Source organism: Podarcis vaucheri, assembly GCF_965113315.1.
Source record: "Podarcis vaucheri genome assembly, chromosome: Z".
Taxonomy (NCBI): Eukaryota; Metazoa; Chordata; class Lepidosauria; order Squamata; family Lacertidae; genus Podarcis; species Podarcis vaucheri.
In genome coordinates, this window is record NC_138758.1 from 10387908 (window position 1) to 10402209 (window position 14302).

At 45.9% G+C, this 14302-nt stretch overlaps 1 protein-coding gene across 1 annotated transcript in view; it reads right to left on the reverse strand.

The window, feature by feature from the left end:
* Positions 1-13874, reverse strand: part of NRK (Nik related kinase) — a 124605-nt gene extending 110731 nt beyond the window's left edge. Inside the window, exons 1-2 of the mRNA XM_082207177.1 lie at positions 13602-13874; positions 3347-3412 (exon numbers count right to left, since the gene is read on the reverse strand). Of these exons, the coding sequence (XP_082063303.1) occupies positions 3347-3412; positions 13602-13658 (123 nt within the window). The 5' untranslated portion in view covers positions 13659-13874. The remainder of the gene's footprint in view (positions 1-3346; positions 3413-13601) is intronic.
* Between the last annotated feature and the right edge of the window lie 428 nt (positions 13875-14302).

A 14302-nucleotide genomic window follows, 5' to 3' on the forward strand; every position in this document is an offset into this window, starting at 1 on the left:
GTGGTGGTGTAGGCACTTTCTGAGCCACCTCACCCACAGGACTTAACCCTGAGATCAAACGCTTTCCAAAAAACCAAAGCTGAGACCATATGAGATCAATAGGCAGGAAAAGAGAGGAGTGGAGGCAGCAGTGGAGAGAAGGATGGAGTGGGGAGGGGGAAGGAGACTGAAGGATGTGGTGGTGGGAGAGGAAGAAGGAGGAAGTGGTATTGCACCAGCCCTGAAGAAGTATTTGTTTATTGCAAAGATTTCAGGGATTACAATAAGTCTCTGTGCAGCAAGACATATATTTCTGCCCCTTGTGGTCAAGGTTGGACAGAAGATTTTGCCCTCCCCAAAACAATAGTCACAAGAGCAAAGGGGCACCCTCACAGACACAAGGGTGCAAGCTAAACCTTCTCTCTGCCCTTGGTGACTACAGTGACTATTAAAAGTAGCCTGTTCTATTTGCATAGCCCCACCCCTTTCATTCGCATAAAATGGATTCCTCTCCATACGCCACCACACTTTAATAGGAAACAAAGCTGTCTTTTCCATTGTGAGCTTGGGAAAGCTTTCTTCAGTCATGGTAAAGAACAACTACTTTGGAGAGGAGGATGCACAGTATCTGACTAGGGACAGAGTAGCAGTTTAAAAAAATAAAAAAGTAAAAGACTCCTGGACAATTAAGTCCAGTCAAAGACAACCATAGGGTGTGGCGCTCATCTCGCTTCAGGCCGAGGGAGCCGGCGTTTGTCCACAGACAGCTTTCTGGTTCATGTGGCCAGGAGGACTAAACTGCTTCTGGTGCAATGGAACACTGTGATGGAAACCAGAGCACATGGAAACGACGTTTACCTTCCCACAACAGCGGTACCTATTGATCTACTTGCACTGGTGTGCTTTTGAACTGCTAGGTTGGCAGGAGCTGGGACAGAGCAACGGGAGCTCACTGTATTGCGTGGATTCGAATTGCTGACTTTCCAATCAGAAAGCCAAAGAGGCTTGGTAGTTTAGACCTCAGTGCCACCTGCATCCTTTAAAAAAATACCTGGCTCATGAGTAAAAGCAGGAGATCAGGCAAAGGAACATGCAACTCTGCCTTGTGCTGAATCAGACAATTAGTCCATCTAGTTCAGTATTATCTGAATTGAATGATAGCAGCCCTAACCTGATATGTCAGAGACTGACTTGAGGACATTCTGCATGCAAGACAGATGCTTTACCACTGAGCCACAGCCCTCTCCTGAGTGAATGAATATATGGGAGGAGCCTAGAGAGGATGCCAAGTCAAAAGGGTGGAGTCTAATGATTCCATCACAGCAAAAGGTCAAATGAAACCATTTTCTAAGCCCTCGAAATACTGGATTTATTCAAGAAAATACTCAACACTGAAGGTCAAAATGCAAAGTGGGTGGGAAATATACCTGGCAGTTGGTAACTGTATCTAGGGGAGGCATGCAAGAAGTTTAAGGCTCAAGGCCACAGCCCAATGCAGTTGTCCTTCCAGCCTGCTCCCCCCCCCATTCTTTTTGCTCTTGGGCGTACATGTTTCTTAAATTTAGCCTTCCAGTAATTGCCTCTGGTGCTCCAATCTGCTCAGGCTTTCTGCATGGCACACAAGCTGCTTTCACACTTCATAATTTAACAAGGCCATGCGATCCATTGCACTCTGCCCATATTTCTCTCCCCCACCTGTCCCGCTGCCCAAACATAAAAGATACGGTAGTTTTATTTATTTATTTCTCTGCTCCAGAGAAAGGCTAGTCTCTCAGTTGGCTGCTTTTACACAGACCCAGAAACACCATAAGTGGGGGAAAGAAGGTCCTTTCAAAAACCAAGAGCTCAAGTCTTTCCTTCCCAGGATCAAAGGACGGGTCTTGCCATACTAACTGTAAAAGTGTGCCTGCTTCAAACAGGACATTCCTCTATTTGAAGGCACCCTCTAGTTGAAGAGCTGTCCAGTCTAAGCCGCTTCTTTCTGCCCAAAGGAGGGTTTGTCCGGTGTTGTTGTGTGGCCAAGCTAATCTGCAATTAATTTTAAATTGCTCACAGTTCATAACAGAAACAGAGAGAAAACAATGCAATGTCAACAGCAGAAACAACACCACACCCTCAAAAGACAATGTTCCAAGTTGTTGTGGGGTTTTTTAGTCCACTGGCAAGCGTCTATCAGGGATAAAAATGCATTCTCATCATGACATGCCTGCTCACTTGATTTGTCTCCCAACTGTAAAGGAGCCTGGAAGGATAGTCATGAGACCGGGACCAGCAGAGAATGAACAACCAAACAGCCAGGGTGAAAGATCACCTACCAATCAAAGAAGCGGGGAGGAAATGACAATGAAACCAGCAGTGCACACAACAGCTTTGTTGTGGGTCAGATGGAAATCAGTTACATGACACCTCGCAGGAAAACACAGTTAACAGTTTACCATGAATGTACAGAATGTTCCTGCTTTGCTCCTTCCTTCTAGCCAGCAGGCATAACAAACCATAATCTCTATCTTGGCATTATGACTGAACTGGGGACTATGGCTTGTTTGGAGTAAAACAAGCCACAATCCCCAGTTCAGACATAATACTAAGCCAAAGTTTGGTCTTGGCTTACCAATCATGCAAAGCCAATCATGACTTCTGGTTCATAAGGAATGCTAAGCCCAAGATCATGGTTTGTTGCTCTCGCTGGTGAGAAAGGAGCAGTGGCGTAGCGTGGGGGGGTGCAGGGGGGGCTGGCTGCACCGGGCGCAACATCTGGGGGTTAGGGTTAGGGGGCGCAAATCCACGGGTTAGGGGGCGCAAATTACTTGTCTTGCCCCGGGTGCTGACAACCCATGCTACGCCACTGGAAAGGAGGAGTGCAGCAAGAGTGAGTGCCACATCCACAGGCCACCATTAAATGGGGTTTACTATGACACAGGTCCCATGGGCCATTGACTCAATTCAGACTTTACTCCAAACTGTGGTTTGTGATATTTAGAACCCACACCATGGTTTGAGTTTACAAACATACAGCAGGCAAACCATTTGAGGTATCTGTTATCTGTTTAATTAAATTTTTCCTCTGCTCAGAGCTCATCTTCATAAGTTCACTCCTGTCCCCATGGTGCGGCGGCTCTTGAAGGACAGCAGTGGTGTGTCTGTGAATTCAGAAAGATAAGCAAACCACCCTAGCACAAATGGTGGCTTTAAAACCAGCTTTGAAACATGGTTTCAGATCTGGACTAGGGAAGCCCTCATAAACTACGGTTTGTAAGCAGGCTGGCTTGCCAGACCAAGGTTTGGTGTAATTTCTGAGTATAGCCATTATGTCCAGGATTTCAGTTTTGTCAATATGCCATGAAATATATTGAGTTTTGTTCATTACCTTATAGACTTGCCCGTACGTCCCATTTCCAACAACTTGTACTAGTTCAAATATCCCTGCTGGATCCTGAAAAAAATAACAATAAAGAAACACGTTGATTAATTTTACTTAAAGAACCAAGCTATTTTGTCCTATATGATTCCATCTCTTGGAATCAGATTATGAAAAATTAGGGGTACAACTCATTTGGAAGGTCTCCTGCACAAGCTTATTTGAAATGAATGGGACCTGCACCACAGCCAGTTGGGCACACATGCACACACGGTAGATGTGTCCTATTGCAGTCCTATTGCAGCCCTACCCAATCTGGTGCCATCCAGATGCTGGCATGGCCTATGGTCAGGGGTGATGGGAGTTGTAGTCCAGCAACATCTGGAGGGTGACAAGTTGGGGAAGCCTGCCTTTTTCAAATTCATTGGGGTGAAGGAAGAATTTCCTCCAAAGAGTTAATGGCATAGATATGTTAAAAGCCATGTGGGCCAAAGCAGGTCCTGGAATGTGGAAATGCCAGTGTAAGGGAGCCACAGCTATTCTTGTAAAGCATGGAGAGAACAGAAAATTAAACTGTGCTCAACCTCACCCAAGCCAAAGGCAGGCAACCCAGTTTTCTAAAAACAAAAAGTCTGGAAGGAAGATCATGGGGAAGCCTGTCCAAAATCACAGAGGAGCCAGTGCCAAATTGTTGCAGTACAAATACTCTGGGGTTTCAAAGGGCAGAGCCTAAAAACTTGACCAGCAAATGTTGCTTCATTTGAGACTGCAAAAGAGGATTGTTTAAATTAAGGTTACCAGATTTTTCTTCAATGAATCCGGGGACACTTTTCAACTTCAATGGATTTTGTATGGGGACTGATTTGTAAATCCGGGGACTGTCCCGGGAAACAGAGACATCTGGTAACCTTAGTTTAAATATCACCTCCTGAATTTAGAAGTTGGATCTACCTGCTGCTTCTGTCAAGGTCACCAGCTTGAAAGTAAAAGAAAATTATCCAAAAACAGTTTGGGTACTTGAATGTTTATATTTCAGCAAGACAGCAAAGCCAAAAGGACAATCTTGATAACTAAAAATGTGCTTTTGTCCTGATGTGGTTGATTTCCAGCTATTATCTTGCAAAGTCTAAACCACGCGTAGGCAAACTAAGGCTGGATCAGACCCAATTGCCTTCTGGATCTGACCCACGGACGGTCCAGGAATTGCTGCATGGATCACCAGCACACATGTTCTTTCCCTCTCCCTCCCTCTCCCTCCCATGGCAATGGTGGCACCTCCTCCCTCCCTCCTCCTGGCTTCTTCCTGCCCTGCCTAGAGGAGGAAGGGGGCTGGGCTTTGTTGGTGCCAGCAGCAGCAGTGCTCGAGTGACCGCCATTTTAAGCAGCCCCTCTCCAGAGCACTTTCGCGCACCGCTCACCATCCTCCCGCCACCAGCTCCTGCCGCTTGCAGGACACAGGTAAGCAGCCACCTGGGCTTGTGGTGCTCTTGCCTCATCCCCCCCCCAAAAAAAATTGTCTGGCCTCCCACAAGGTTTGAGGGACAGTGGACTGGCCCCCTGCTGAAAAAGTTTGCTGACCCCTGGTCTAAACTAATGTGCAAGAAACCCTTGATGTTCCATCATTCATTTTATATACAAGAAAGTTTACCTGTGAAAGAGTTCTGGAACAGCAATAACCTTCAAGTCAGAGGGAAAATACTTAGCTGTTTTATCCTAAGAAATAAGAGCACCCTGATTACCTCTAATTATTTAGCTTAGGGTTTTGACAGATTATTTGGGAGGTGCAGGGTACTCTTTACAAAAGAGAAAGTGCGTTGTTTTCCCTTTTAATGTTGTTGAGTTTATTTGCATTTTATTGTAAGCCCCCTAAGATCCGATGGACAGATTGGACAATCCAAATACAAACAAGTTAATAATAGGATTTTATTTATTTATTTTTTAAAATCAACTTCTCATGCTTTCAAGCATAAAGAAAACAAAACCCAAACTGCAAAGTCTTGGCTTCCACCTGGTTTAAATATAAAGGAAACACAGTATGCTCTGGTTTCCTGTACAGTTTCTGTCTCACAGTTCTACAGAGGAGCATGAATATGGCAAGTTAGCTTTCGTGGCATCCAGGTCAGCTGCCTTGCTACAGCCTTTTGGACTCCTCATCCAATGATAAAGACGAAGCAAGAAGAGCAGCATATGGTACAGTGCATTACAGTAATTAACCTCAAAGTGATTAATGTTTGGGTCAGGATTTTGGCATCTGTCAAAGGAAATGTAGCAAACTTGGCAGTAGCTGGATAGCAAGGGGCCATACAGACCCTGGAATACCAAATGCTGTTGGAGAGGAAGCTCTATATCAAAGACACGTCCAGCTCTGAGACAATTAGGAACTTGGCCTGGTTGGAAGGCTAAGCTGTAATAGACCACAGAGTGCTCCAATCAGAACAAGGACAGATCCAAGGACTAAAGTCAGAGCCCAGCATAAGGTGTCTGCCGTCTGTAACACAAGGGCCAACGCATGGCAAAAAGTCATCTCCATTTTTAAGCAGGGTTGTGCGCAGTGACTTGCTTATGATGAGTGAGAGCTGGCCTCTTTGCAAACAGGTGATGGAATTCCTGTGTACTGCGAGAACTTCGGTGCCTTTCCTAGTGAAGGAACTACAGTGGTACCTCAGGTTACATATGCTTCAGGTTACATACGCTTCAGGTTACAGACTCCACTAACCCAGAAATAGTGCTTCAGGTTAAGAACTTTGCTTCAGGATGAGAACAGAAATCATGCTCCGACGGTGCGGCAGCAGCAGGAGACCTCATTAGCTAAAGTGGTGCTTCAGGTTAAGAACAGTTTCAGGTTAAGTACGGACCTCCGGAACGAATTAAGTACTTAACCCGGGGTACCACTGTATGTCCAAGTGGTAGAACATAAACAGAAGGCCCAAGTTAGGATGGGTCTTTCCATGATGGGTAAAAGGACACCCCTTCTATACTGAAGCCAATTAGACCATGAGTAAGCAAACTAAGGCCCGGGGGCCAGATCCGGCCCAATTGCCTTCTCAATCCGGCCCGTGGATGGTCTGGAAATCAGCATGTTTTTACATGACTAGAATGTGTCCTTTTATTTAAAATTCACCTCTGGGTTATTTGTGGGGCATTGGAATTCATTCATCCCCCCCAAAAAAATATAGTCTGCCCCTCCAACGTCTGAGGGACAGTGCACCGTCCCCCTACTGAAAAAGTTTGCTGACCCCTGAATTAGACTGACAGTTCAATCTTACTTCAGCACTGGAAATAGGACAGCATCTTTCACCTGAGTGCAAAAGGATTGCTTACCTCCAACACCTTGCTCCTTCTCACACTGCTCCACCTTCTGCCTGCTCAGACAAATTCTGCCAGCATGTGTCACATGGACAGATCAGTGTGTGCTTGCCTGCTATGTTGGCCAGGAACCTTTCCCAACACTGTCTTGACTACCCAAGACAGCTAGATAGCCTAGGTCAGCAAAAATGAAGCATCGCCATTGTCAGGTGCTGGCGCAGGAGGATGGGAATGGTTCAAGAGAATGGCACTCAAGCATCCACTTGCTATTTACACTTAAAATCCACCTTTTCTCCAAGAAGCTCAAATTGGCATCCACGATTCTCTCCTTCTCCATATTATCCTCACAACAACCTTGTTTCAGAGACCTTGTTCCCCAGAGACCCACAAAACACATTATGCAAATCCGTGTTCCTGTATGCACCACAACTTATAAGAGTAAACATCTATAAAACACACACTTATTAAATGATCCACAAATTAGTCTAAGCCGTGGGAAGTGGTCTTCAGTTTCCTGGAGAATGTGTAAACCAAATGAAGCTTCGCCATTCTCCTGCAAAGTTATCTTTGTACTTTGATGTTCTTGCCAATCTTAATTTGTGAGTCAATTTAGCAGTGAAGGCAATATGCCATACTCTATTGCATCAAGCATTTAAGTTTACACCTTTTAAGTCCTTCCAAAATGTGGGTATAACCATACATGCAACAGTTAAGAGAAATCCAATTAGTAGCTCATCCACCAAGTCCTGATTCTTGTTTAATTACAGATTCAGTAATGCAAGTTCTGAGGTCTTCGTGACATGCTGATGTGTAATTGTACTTATCTCATTAAACACTCACTCCCAAAAATTGGCCACCTTCAGGCACGTCCGCCACAAGTACCTATAGCTGCCTCTCCCCACACCTTCACCAGTACATGGGTGAAGTATGCTCACACATAGCTGAAAGTTTAACTGGGGAGCAGGGGCAAAGTCCTGCAGAACAGAGGTGTGTGTGCCCTCCTAGCACACTAGCCTGCTTCCCTCCAGATGCTGTGGATGATACAGATGAAGTGGAAAATTCTTCATAAAGGCAAGCAAAGAAACATAATTAGAGTTCCAGGATACATTTCCAGCCTTGTAAACACATTCAAGGAGGCTGCAAAGCAAAACAGGGGATGTGGATGGCCTGGGGAGAAGGGGAGAGTCCTGAGGACCAGGTAGAGAGGGCTGGGACCTTAGGTTCCCTATCCCTGCCCTAGTTAAGCATCCTTAAGATTGCAGTCATGCCGTGCACACCTATATGGGTCTTTTCAGAAGTAAGCCCTATTGGGTTAATGGGACTTCTTAGCAAGCATATGACTAAAGAACTGATGTCATTAGTTTTGCAGCAAACTCTAGCTGGACTGAAGCCACGTGGAAGAGACGGGTAGAAATACTGTGCAAAAAGCGAAACAGCAGTGGAATCAAACTTGGACAGATTGTGCAAAAAAAGCTTCAAGGGGATCAGCTGCAAACATATACAGTGGTGCCTCGCAAGACGAAAATAATCCGTTCCGCGAGTCTCTTCATCTAGCGGTTTTTTCATCTTGCGAAGCAACCCTATTAGCGGATTAGCGCTATTAGCGGTTTAGCGGTTTAGCGGCTATTAAAGGCTTAGCGGCTTAGCGGCTAAAAGGCTATTAGCGGCTTAGCGGCTTAGAAAAAAGGGGGGAGCGAAAAAAATCGCAAGACGTTTTTGTCTTGCGAAGCAAGCCCATAGGGAAATTCGTCTTGCGAAGCGCATCGAAAAACGGAAAACCCTTTCGTCTAGCGAGTTTTTCGTCTTGCGAGGCATTCGTCTTGCGGGGCACCACTGTAGATTGCAAGGACAGGTGTTGGAAAAACAACCTGCAAAATTAATCCTATTTCACAGAAACCTCCAGCGATCTTCTCCAGAAGAAATTAACAAGAGTGATAAATTACATAGCCAGAAATCAAGGAATTGGACTCTGGAGGTTATAAATATATACATAAGGTAAAGGTACCCCTGACCATTAGGTCCAGTTGTGGGCGACTCTGGGGATGCACACTCATCTCGCTCTATAGGCCAAGGGAGCCAGCGTTTGTCCGCAGAAAGCTTCTGGGTCATGTGGCCAGCATGACTAAGCCGCTTCTGGTGAACCAGAGCAGCAAACGGAAACACTGTTTACCTTCCCGCCGGAGCGGTCCCTATTTATCTACTTGCACTTTGACGTGCTTTCGAACTGCTAGGTGGGCAGGAGCAGGGACCGAGCAACGGGAGCTCACCCTGTTGCGGGGATTCGAACCGCTGATCTGATTGGCAAGCCCTAGGCTCTGTGGTTTAGACCACAGCACCACACACCGTATGTACAGTGCTGCCTCGCAAGACGAAAATAATCCGTTCCACGAGTCTCTTCGTCTAGCGTTTTTTTCGTCTTGTGAAGCAACCCTATTAGCGGCTTAGCGGATTAGCGCTATTAGCGGTTTAGCGGCTATTAAAGGCTTAGCGGCTTAGAAAAAGGGGGGGAGCGAAAAAAATCGCAAGACTCGCAAGACGTTTTCATCTTGCGAAGCAAGCCCATAGGGAAATTCGTCTTGCGAAGCGCATTGAAAAACGAAAAACCCTTTCGTCTAGCGGGTTTTTCGTCTTGCGAGGCATTCGTCTTGCGGGGCACCACTGTATACACACATACATGTACACACACACACACACACACACACACACACACATCTCCAACAAAGTTTAACTGAAGTGATGGACTTTTTACTAGATGTACCAGATGTTTCTTCCTGGCTAGAAAAATCTGCAAGATGTGTGATGGAATCTTTTTATTTAACATGATGAACAAAACACAGCAAGAGTTATGGTGGTTCCACATTGCAGGGTGCATTCATATGACCAGTTTTTTTTCTTTTCACCCATGGGGTGATGCTTGTTGGAATCCCTTTATGACGGAAACCCCTTGCCCATCCCAGTCCTGGAAACGGCTTGATATGCATTGAAATCACAGGACTAAGCAGAACTTCAGCCAGGTTTTCTTTTTATATATATATTTAAAAAACACAAAACAAAACTCTGCCAAACTCATGTTTGCTGATGATAAGGAGGGAAAGCAAGCCTCTCTTACAAACTCAACGGTTCCCTGGCCACCACCCTTCTCAGTGCTCTTGGCCAGGGATTGGTTGAATAAATAAAGGGAAGGACTAAACTTTGGGTGGACCCCATCTAAAAACTGCTCTGGAACTGCAGAGCAACTGAAGTCTGTTTTCTGGTGTGTTTTTTTTAAACAAATACAAAGTCGCTATTCTCCTGCCAAAAGATCAGGGGTGGGGAGGGCCGATGAGCTCTTCAAACATACTGGCAAGGCTCACATTCAATATAACAGGACCCCTGAATATATTTCAAAAGCACAGCAGGTGTGGGGGAGATTGGTTGCCCAACTACAGATGTTGCTGTCACCCCTGGCTCCTGGCTTGGTGTGTTTAATGGAAGTTGTAGTTCAGGCTCATCTGGAGGGCCAGGGATTTCCCCTCACACAACTGAAGAGCAAGAACCTATCCTGTGTTACTCATTCTCAGAGGAGAGCTATTGAAATTATTAACACAACTAGCTTAAGCCTATTTTGCACTTGTCATCTGAGGCCCTTCTCTATGTCCTCCATCCCCAAGAGGTCTGGAGGGTAGCAACACGAGAACAGACCATTTCTGTGGTGGCTCCCCATCTGTGAATGCTCTCCCCAGAGAGGCTTTATATGTCTTTAGGCACCAGGCAAAAAACATTCCTCTTTACCCAGGCCTTTGGCCATGAAATAATCTATGGCCTGTTAAAGATGGTGGCAAGGCTGCTATTGTGATTATTTTCTTATTATGCTGTCTAGTATTATGCTTTGCATCCTTTTTTATTTTTATTATGGTCCACTAAGTATGTTTTCAATGTTGTACACTGCCCTGGGATCTTTTGATAAAGGGTGGTATGTAAATCAAATAAACAATAAATAATAATAGCATAATTTTGAAGGGTCTACATGGTGTGGAACTTAGTTAGAGTTAGCCCAAAGCTTTTAAAGACATACACACCAAAATGTGTTGGCTAAGTCTGCTTAACTTTGAGAGTTCAAAGCTTCGGAGAAGAGGTGGTGAAAGGCTTGTCTGCAAGCAGTGCTGGTGGTAGGGCTTAGGCAAAAAGTGAGTGGCGCTAGAGGCAAAAGTAGGAGGAGCAACAGTTGTGCCTCTTGCCTTTGTACAGTAGGTGGCATTCCAGTCACACATACACCAAAGGCTTCCATATATACACAAACATCTCCATCCGCCAACCTGGCAAACTAGTGGCATCGTCCCAGGACATATTCCAGTTGAGCAAAAACAACTGGGGGAGGGCATGGTACATGGCAGTGAGGGCCACGGCCTGTATATTGGGTGTGGCCTCTGGAGCACCCCAAGAGCTGGAGAAGGAGTCCTGGGGTGCACAATCGGAAGCGTCTATTATGTATTACCAGCAAGTCACTACTTCTCAACCTCAGTCCCACCCCCACCAACATCTGTGACAAGAGGATAAAAGTTTTGGACTAATTTATAAGATACTGTACTTGAAAGCATTAGAAAAGCAACGCATGCATGAGCTGCTTTGACCATGTGAATTCTAGAATCTATGGCTGAAAGCTTTTAAAAATATAATTAAATATATTTGCATTGAGCCATGATGAGAACTGGAATGTTCCAGATTCATGTCAGACCCCAGCTATTGTTACATCAGATGGGATATGGCATGCTAATGTTTCCTCAGCCCCCTGAATCTGCAGAATGGGCTCAAGAAGGGAGCAAGGTTGAGCAATTGCCTGGGTTCCCCAAACTGGTCAAGAGCCCAATGGTATGTACCAGCACTCTAACTGCAATCAAGAAAGTCAATGTCTTGGATTTCCCAGTCTACACACTGCACCTGCTCCAGTTGCCTATCGGGATAACCACACAGGCTACATTTCAGGGCTGTTGTACAGATTACTGAGATAACGTTCGTGTGAAAGGGCAAAGAATTCTCATAGCTCGTTTTGCCTCTTCTGAGTTATCACAGGCGCTTTATCCAAGTTTCCTCTCCCTACTCCCCACTCAATCCCAGATACAGCATGAGAAATAATCACAAACATAGAGCCCTACCTTTCAGGGCTGTTGTGAAGTTTTTCAAGAAAAAGCATATAAAACATGCAGTCAGCTTAACTGCAGATGCCTCCGCACAGGTCTATTCAGCCCCTCTTAGAGCATGCTCAGCTCATTTGCAATAAGGTGGCAGGAAGCTGGCTTCCTTAAACCAGGTCACACCATAAGCCCATCAAACTCAGTATTGTCTACTCTGACTAACAGCAGCTTGCCAGGGCGTAAAGAGGTTCAGGTTGTCAGAGTACAGGGTTCAGTCTCCTGCCACCTGGACCTTTTAACTGGAGATGCAAGTGACTGGACCCGGAGCAGGAATCCTTGCTTTCCAAGGCTGAGATGAGGGGTTGAATCCATACCGAGAGAAACTCAACCACGTCTTAGCTCAAATCCCACTGATTTCAATATAAACTAGGTACAACCTCGAGCCTGAGGTCATCTTTGTGCGTTCCCTCTGTGCCGGTTTCTGTGTGGTTCCCTCCACGAATTGCTGGGAGAATCTTGACAAGAAAACGGGTCTTCTCAGTGGTCCCCCCACCCCACCCCCATCAATGAAGGCTTGTGATACCAATGTCTAAATCTTTCTAGCAGCAGGCAAAGACATTCTGCTTCTCCCAGGCCTTTGTATATAAATTTCATTGCTGTGCTGAACTAGTCTATGTTGAGGGGTAGGTTATGGAGGCATTGTTTTCATTGTTTTATTACTTTAATACATATATACCTGTATACTGTATAACTTATTTCATTTTGTGGACTGCTTTCAGAATTTAATGTAATGCAACTGATAAGCTGAATAAATAACAACAACTTGCAACAGGTTGCAGTCCTGAAACCATTCACCAGGGAGTCAGCTCCACTGAACTCAACAGGTATTACTTCGGAGTAGGCTTATATATAGGCATATAGTTACAGATAGGTAGCCGTGTTGGTCTGCCATAGTCAAAATAAAAAAATTCCTTCCAGTAGCACCTTAAAGACCAACTAAGTTAGTTCTTGGTATGAGCTTTCGTGTGCATGCACACTTATCTGAAGAAGTGTGCATGCACCCGAAAGCTCATACCAAGAACTAACTTAGTTGGTCTTTAAGGTGCTACTGGAAGGAATTTTTTTATTTTGATATAGGCATATGCTATTAATATCCAGTCCAATGCATGCAAAGCTCTTCAAGCCCTAATAATAATAATAATAATAATAATAATAATAGTACCCAATTATTTTTATTTTATTCAGCCGGAACTCTCAAGAACTCAGTTCTAGCACCTTTCATGTGGGCACCAAGAGAGCAAGGGGAAAATAGAACTGATAATACCAACAAACTGGATTGAGACTAAGTTAGTTACACGTAGTTCTCACTGAGGTCTTAAGTCATGGTTAACTTGTTTGTTTCAACAGTTCACCCAACTTAGCCTGCATCCAGCGCCATGCCGCCAACTAAGAGACCCAAAGCATGCTTTGTAAGAGCTGAGCTGCCAGATTCCACCAAGACCACTTCTCCCTGAAGAGCAAAAGTGACATCTGGGAAGTGACATCTTTTTGCTGCCGCCAGCCCCCTCTGGAGGCTTATGAAGGAGCCAGCTGTAAGCCCTCTAAGAACACAGAAATCTCAGACCGTTGGGTCCATCTAGTTCAGTAGTGTCCGCACTGACAGGCAGCGGGCTCTTCAGGGTTTCAGGCAAAGGGTCTCTCCAAGCCCCTACCTAGAGATGCCATGCGGGGTAGGCACCCAGGACTTTCCGCATGCAAGGTATGCCGCTGAGCTGTGCCATGTCTCTCCCCATGGCTCCCACGTTCCAGCTCGTCTCTCCCTTCCCAGCCAGGACATAGCCACTTACCCTGAGCGCAGACAGGTCGATGCTGTCCAGGCTCCTCGCCGTGTAGTCGCTGGCCATGACTTCTTAACGATGCGGTAGCGGCGGGTCTCTGCGCTGCGCTTGCCAAGCGCTTCTGGGGCACGGAGAGCCGTTGGGGACGCAGCTGCAGTTGCTAAGAAAAAGAGAGTTGTAGAGAAAGTCCCCGGGCACGGGATGCTTGCTGGGGTTGAGGACTTGATCGGCTCGCAATCTCCTCCTCCTCCTCCTCCTCCTCCTCCTCCTTCTATTTATTTCTCTCCTCTAACGGTCCCGGCGGCTCAGCCCTTGCCAGGCAGCCTGTCCATACTAGCCGTTCGTCTCTTGGTGACGAACACAGGAAACCTGACATGCAAATCTGAGGAGGGAAAGCGAGAATGGAAAGGAAAGAGGGGTGAGAGAGAGAAAGGTCCTTCTCTTCCCCCGCCCCCCGCAGTCAGAGGGCGAGGAAACAGCCCCACAGCCTCCAGCCTTTGAAGACAAACAACTTTTGCACGGGCATATTCTCGGGAAAGTTTGCAAGGAAGTGACGTGCCACGGAGGATGGGCTCAGCCGGACTGAGCTGGAGAGTTGAAGGCGGGTGATAGTGGGGAGATTGATGCAACAGCTGGATCTGGCGGGAAGAGGGGGCACAAGTGGTGTCCGTGCTGCAGGAAACAGGTCGGGTATTCTGGCTCCTTCTGCT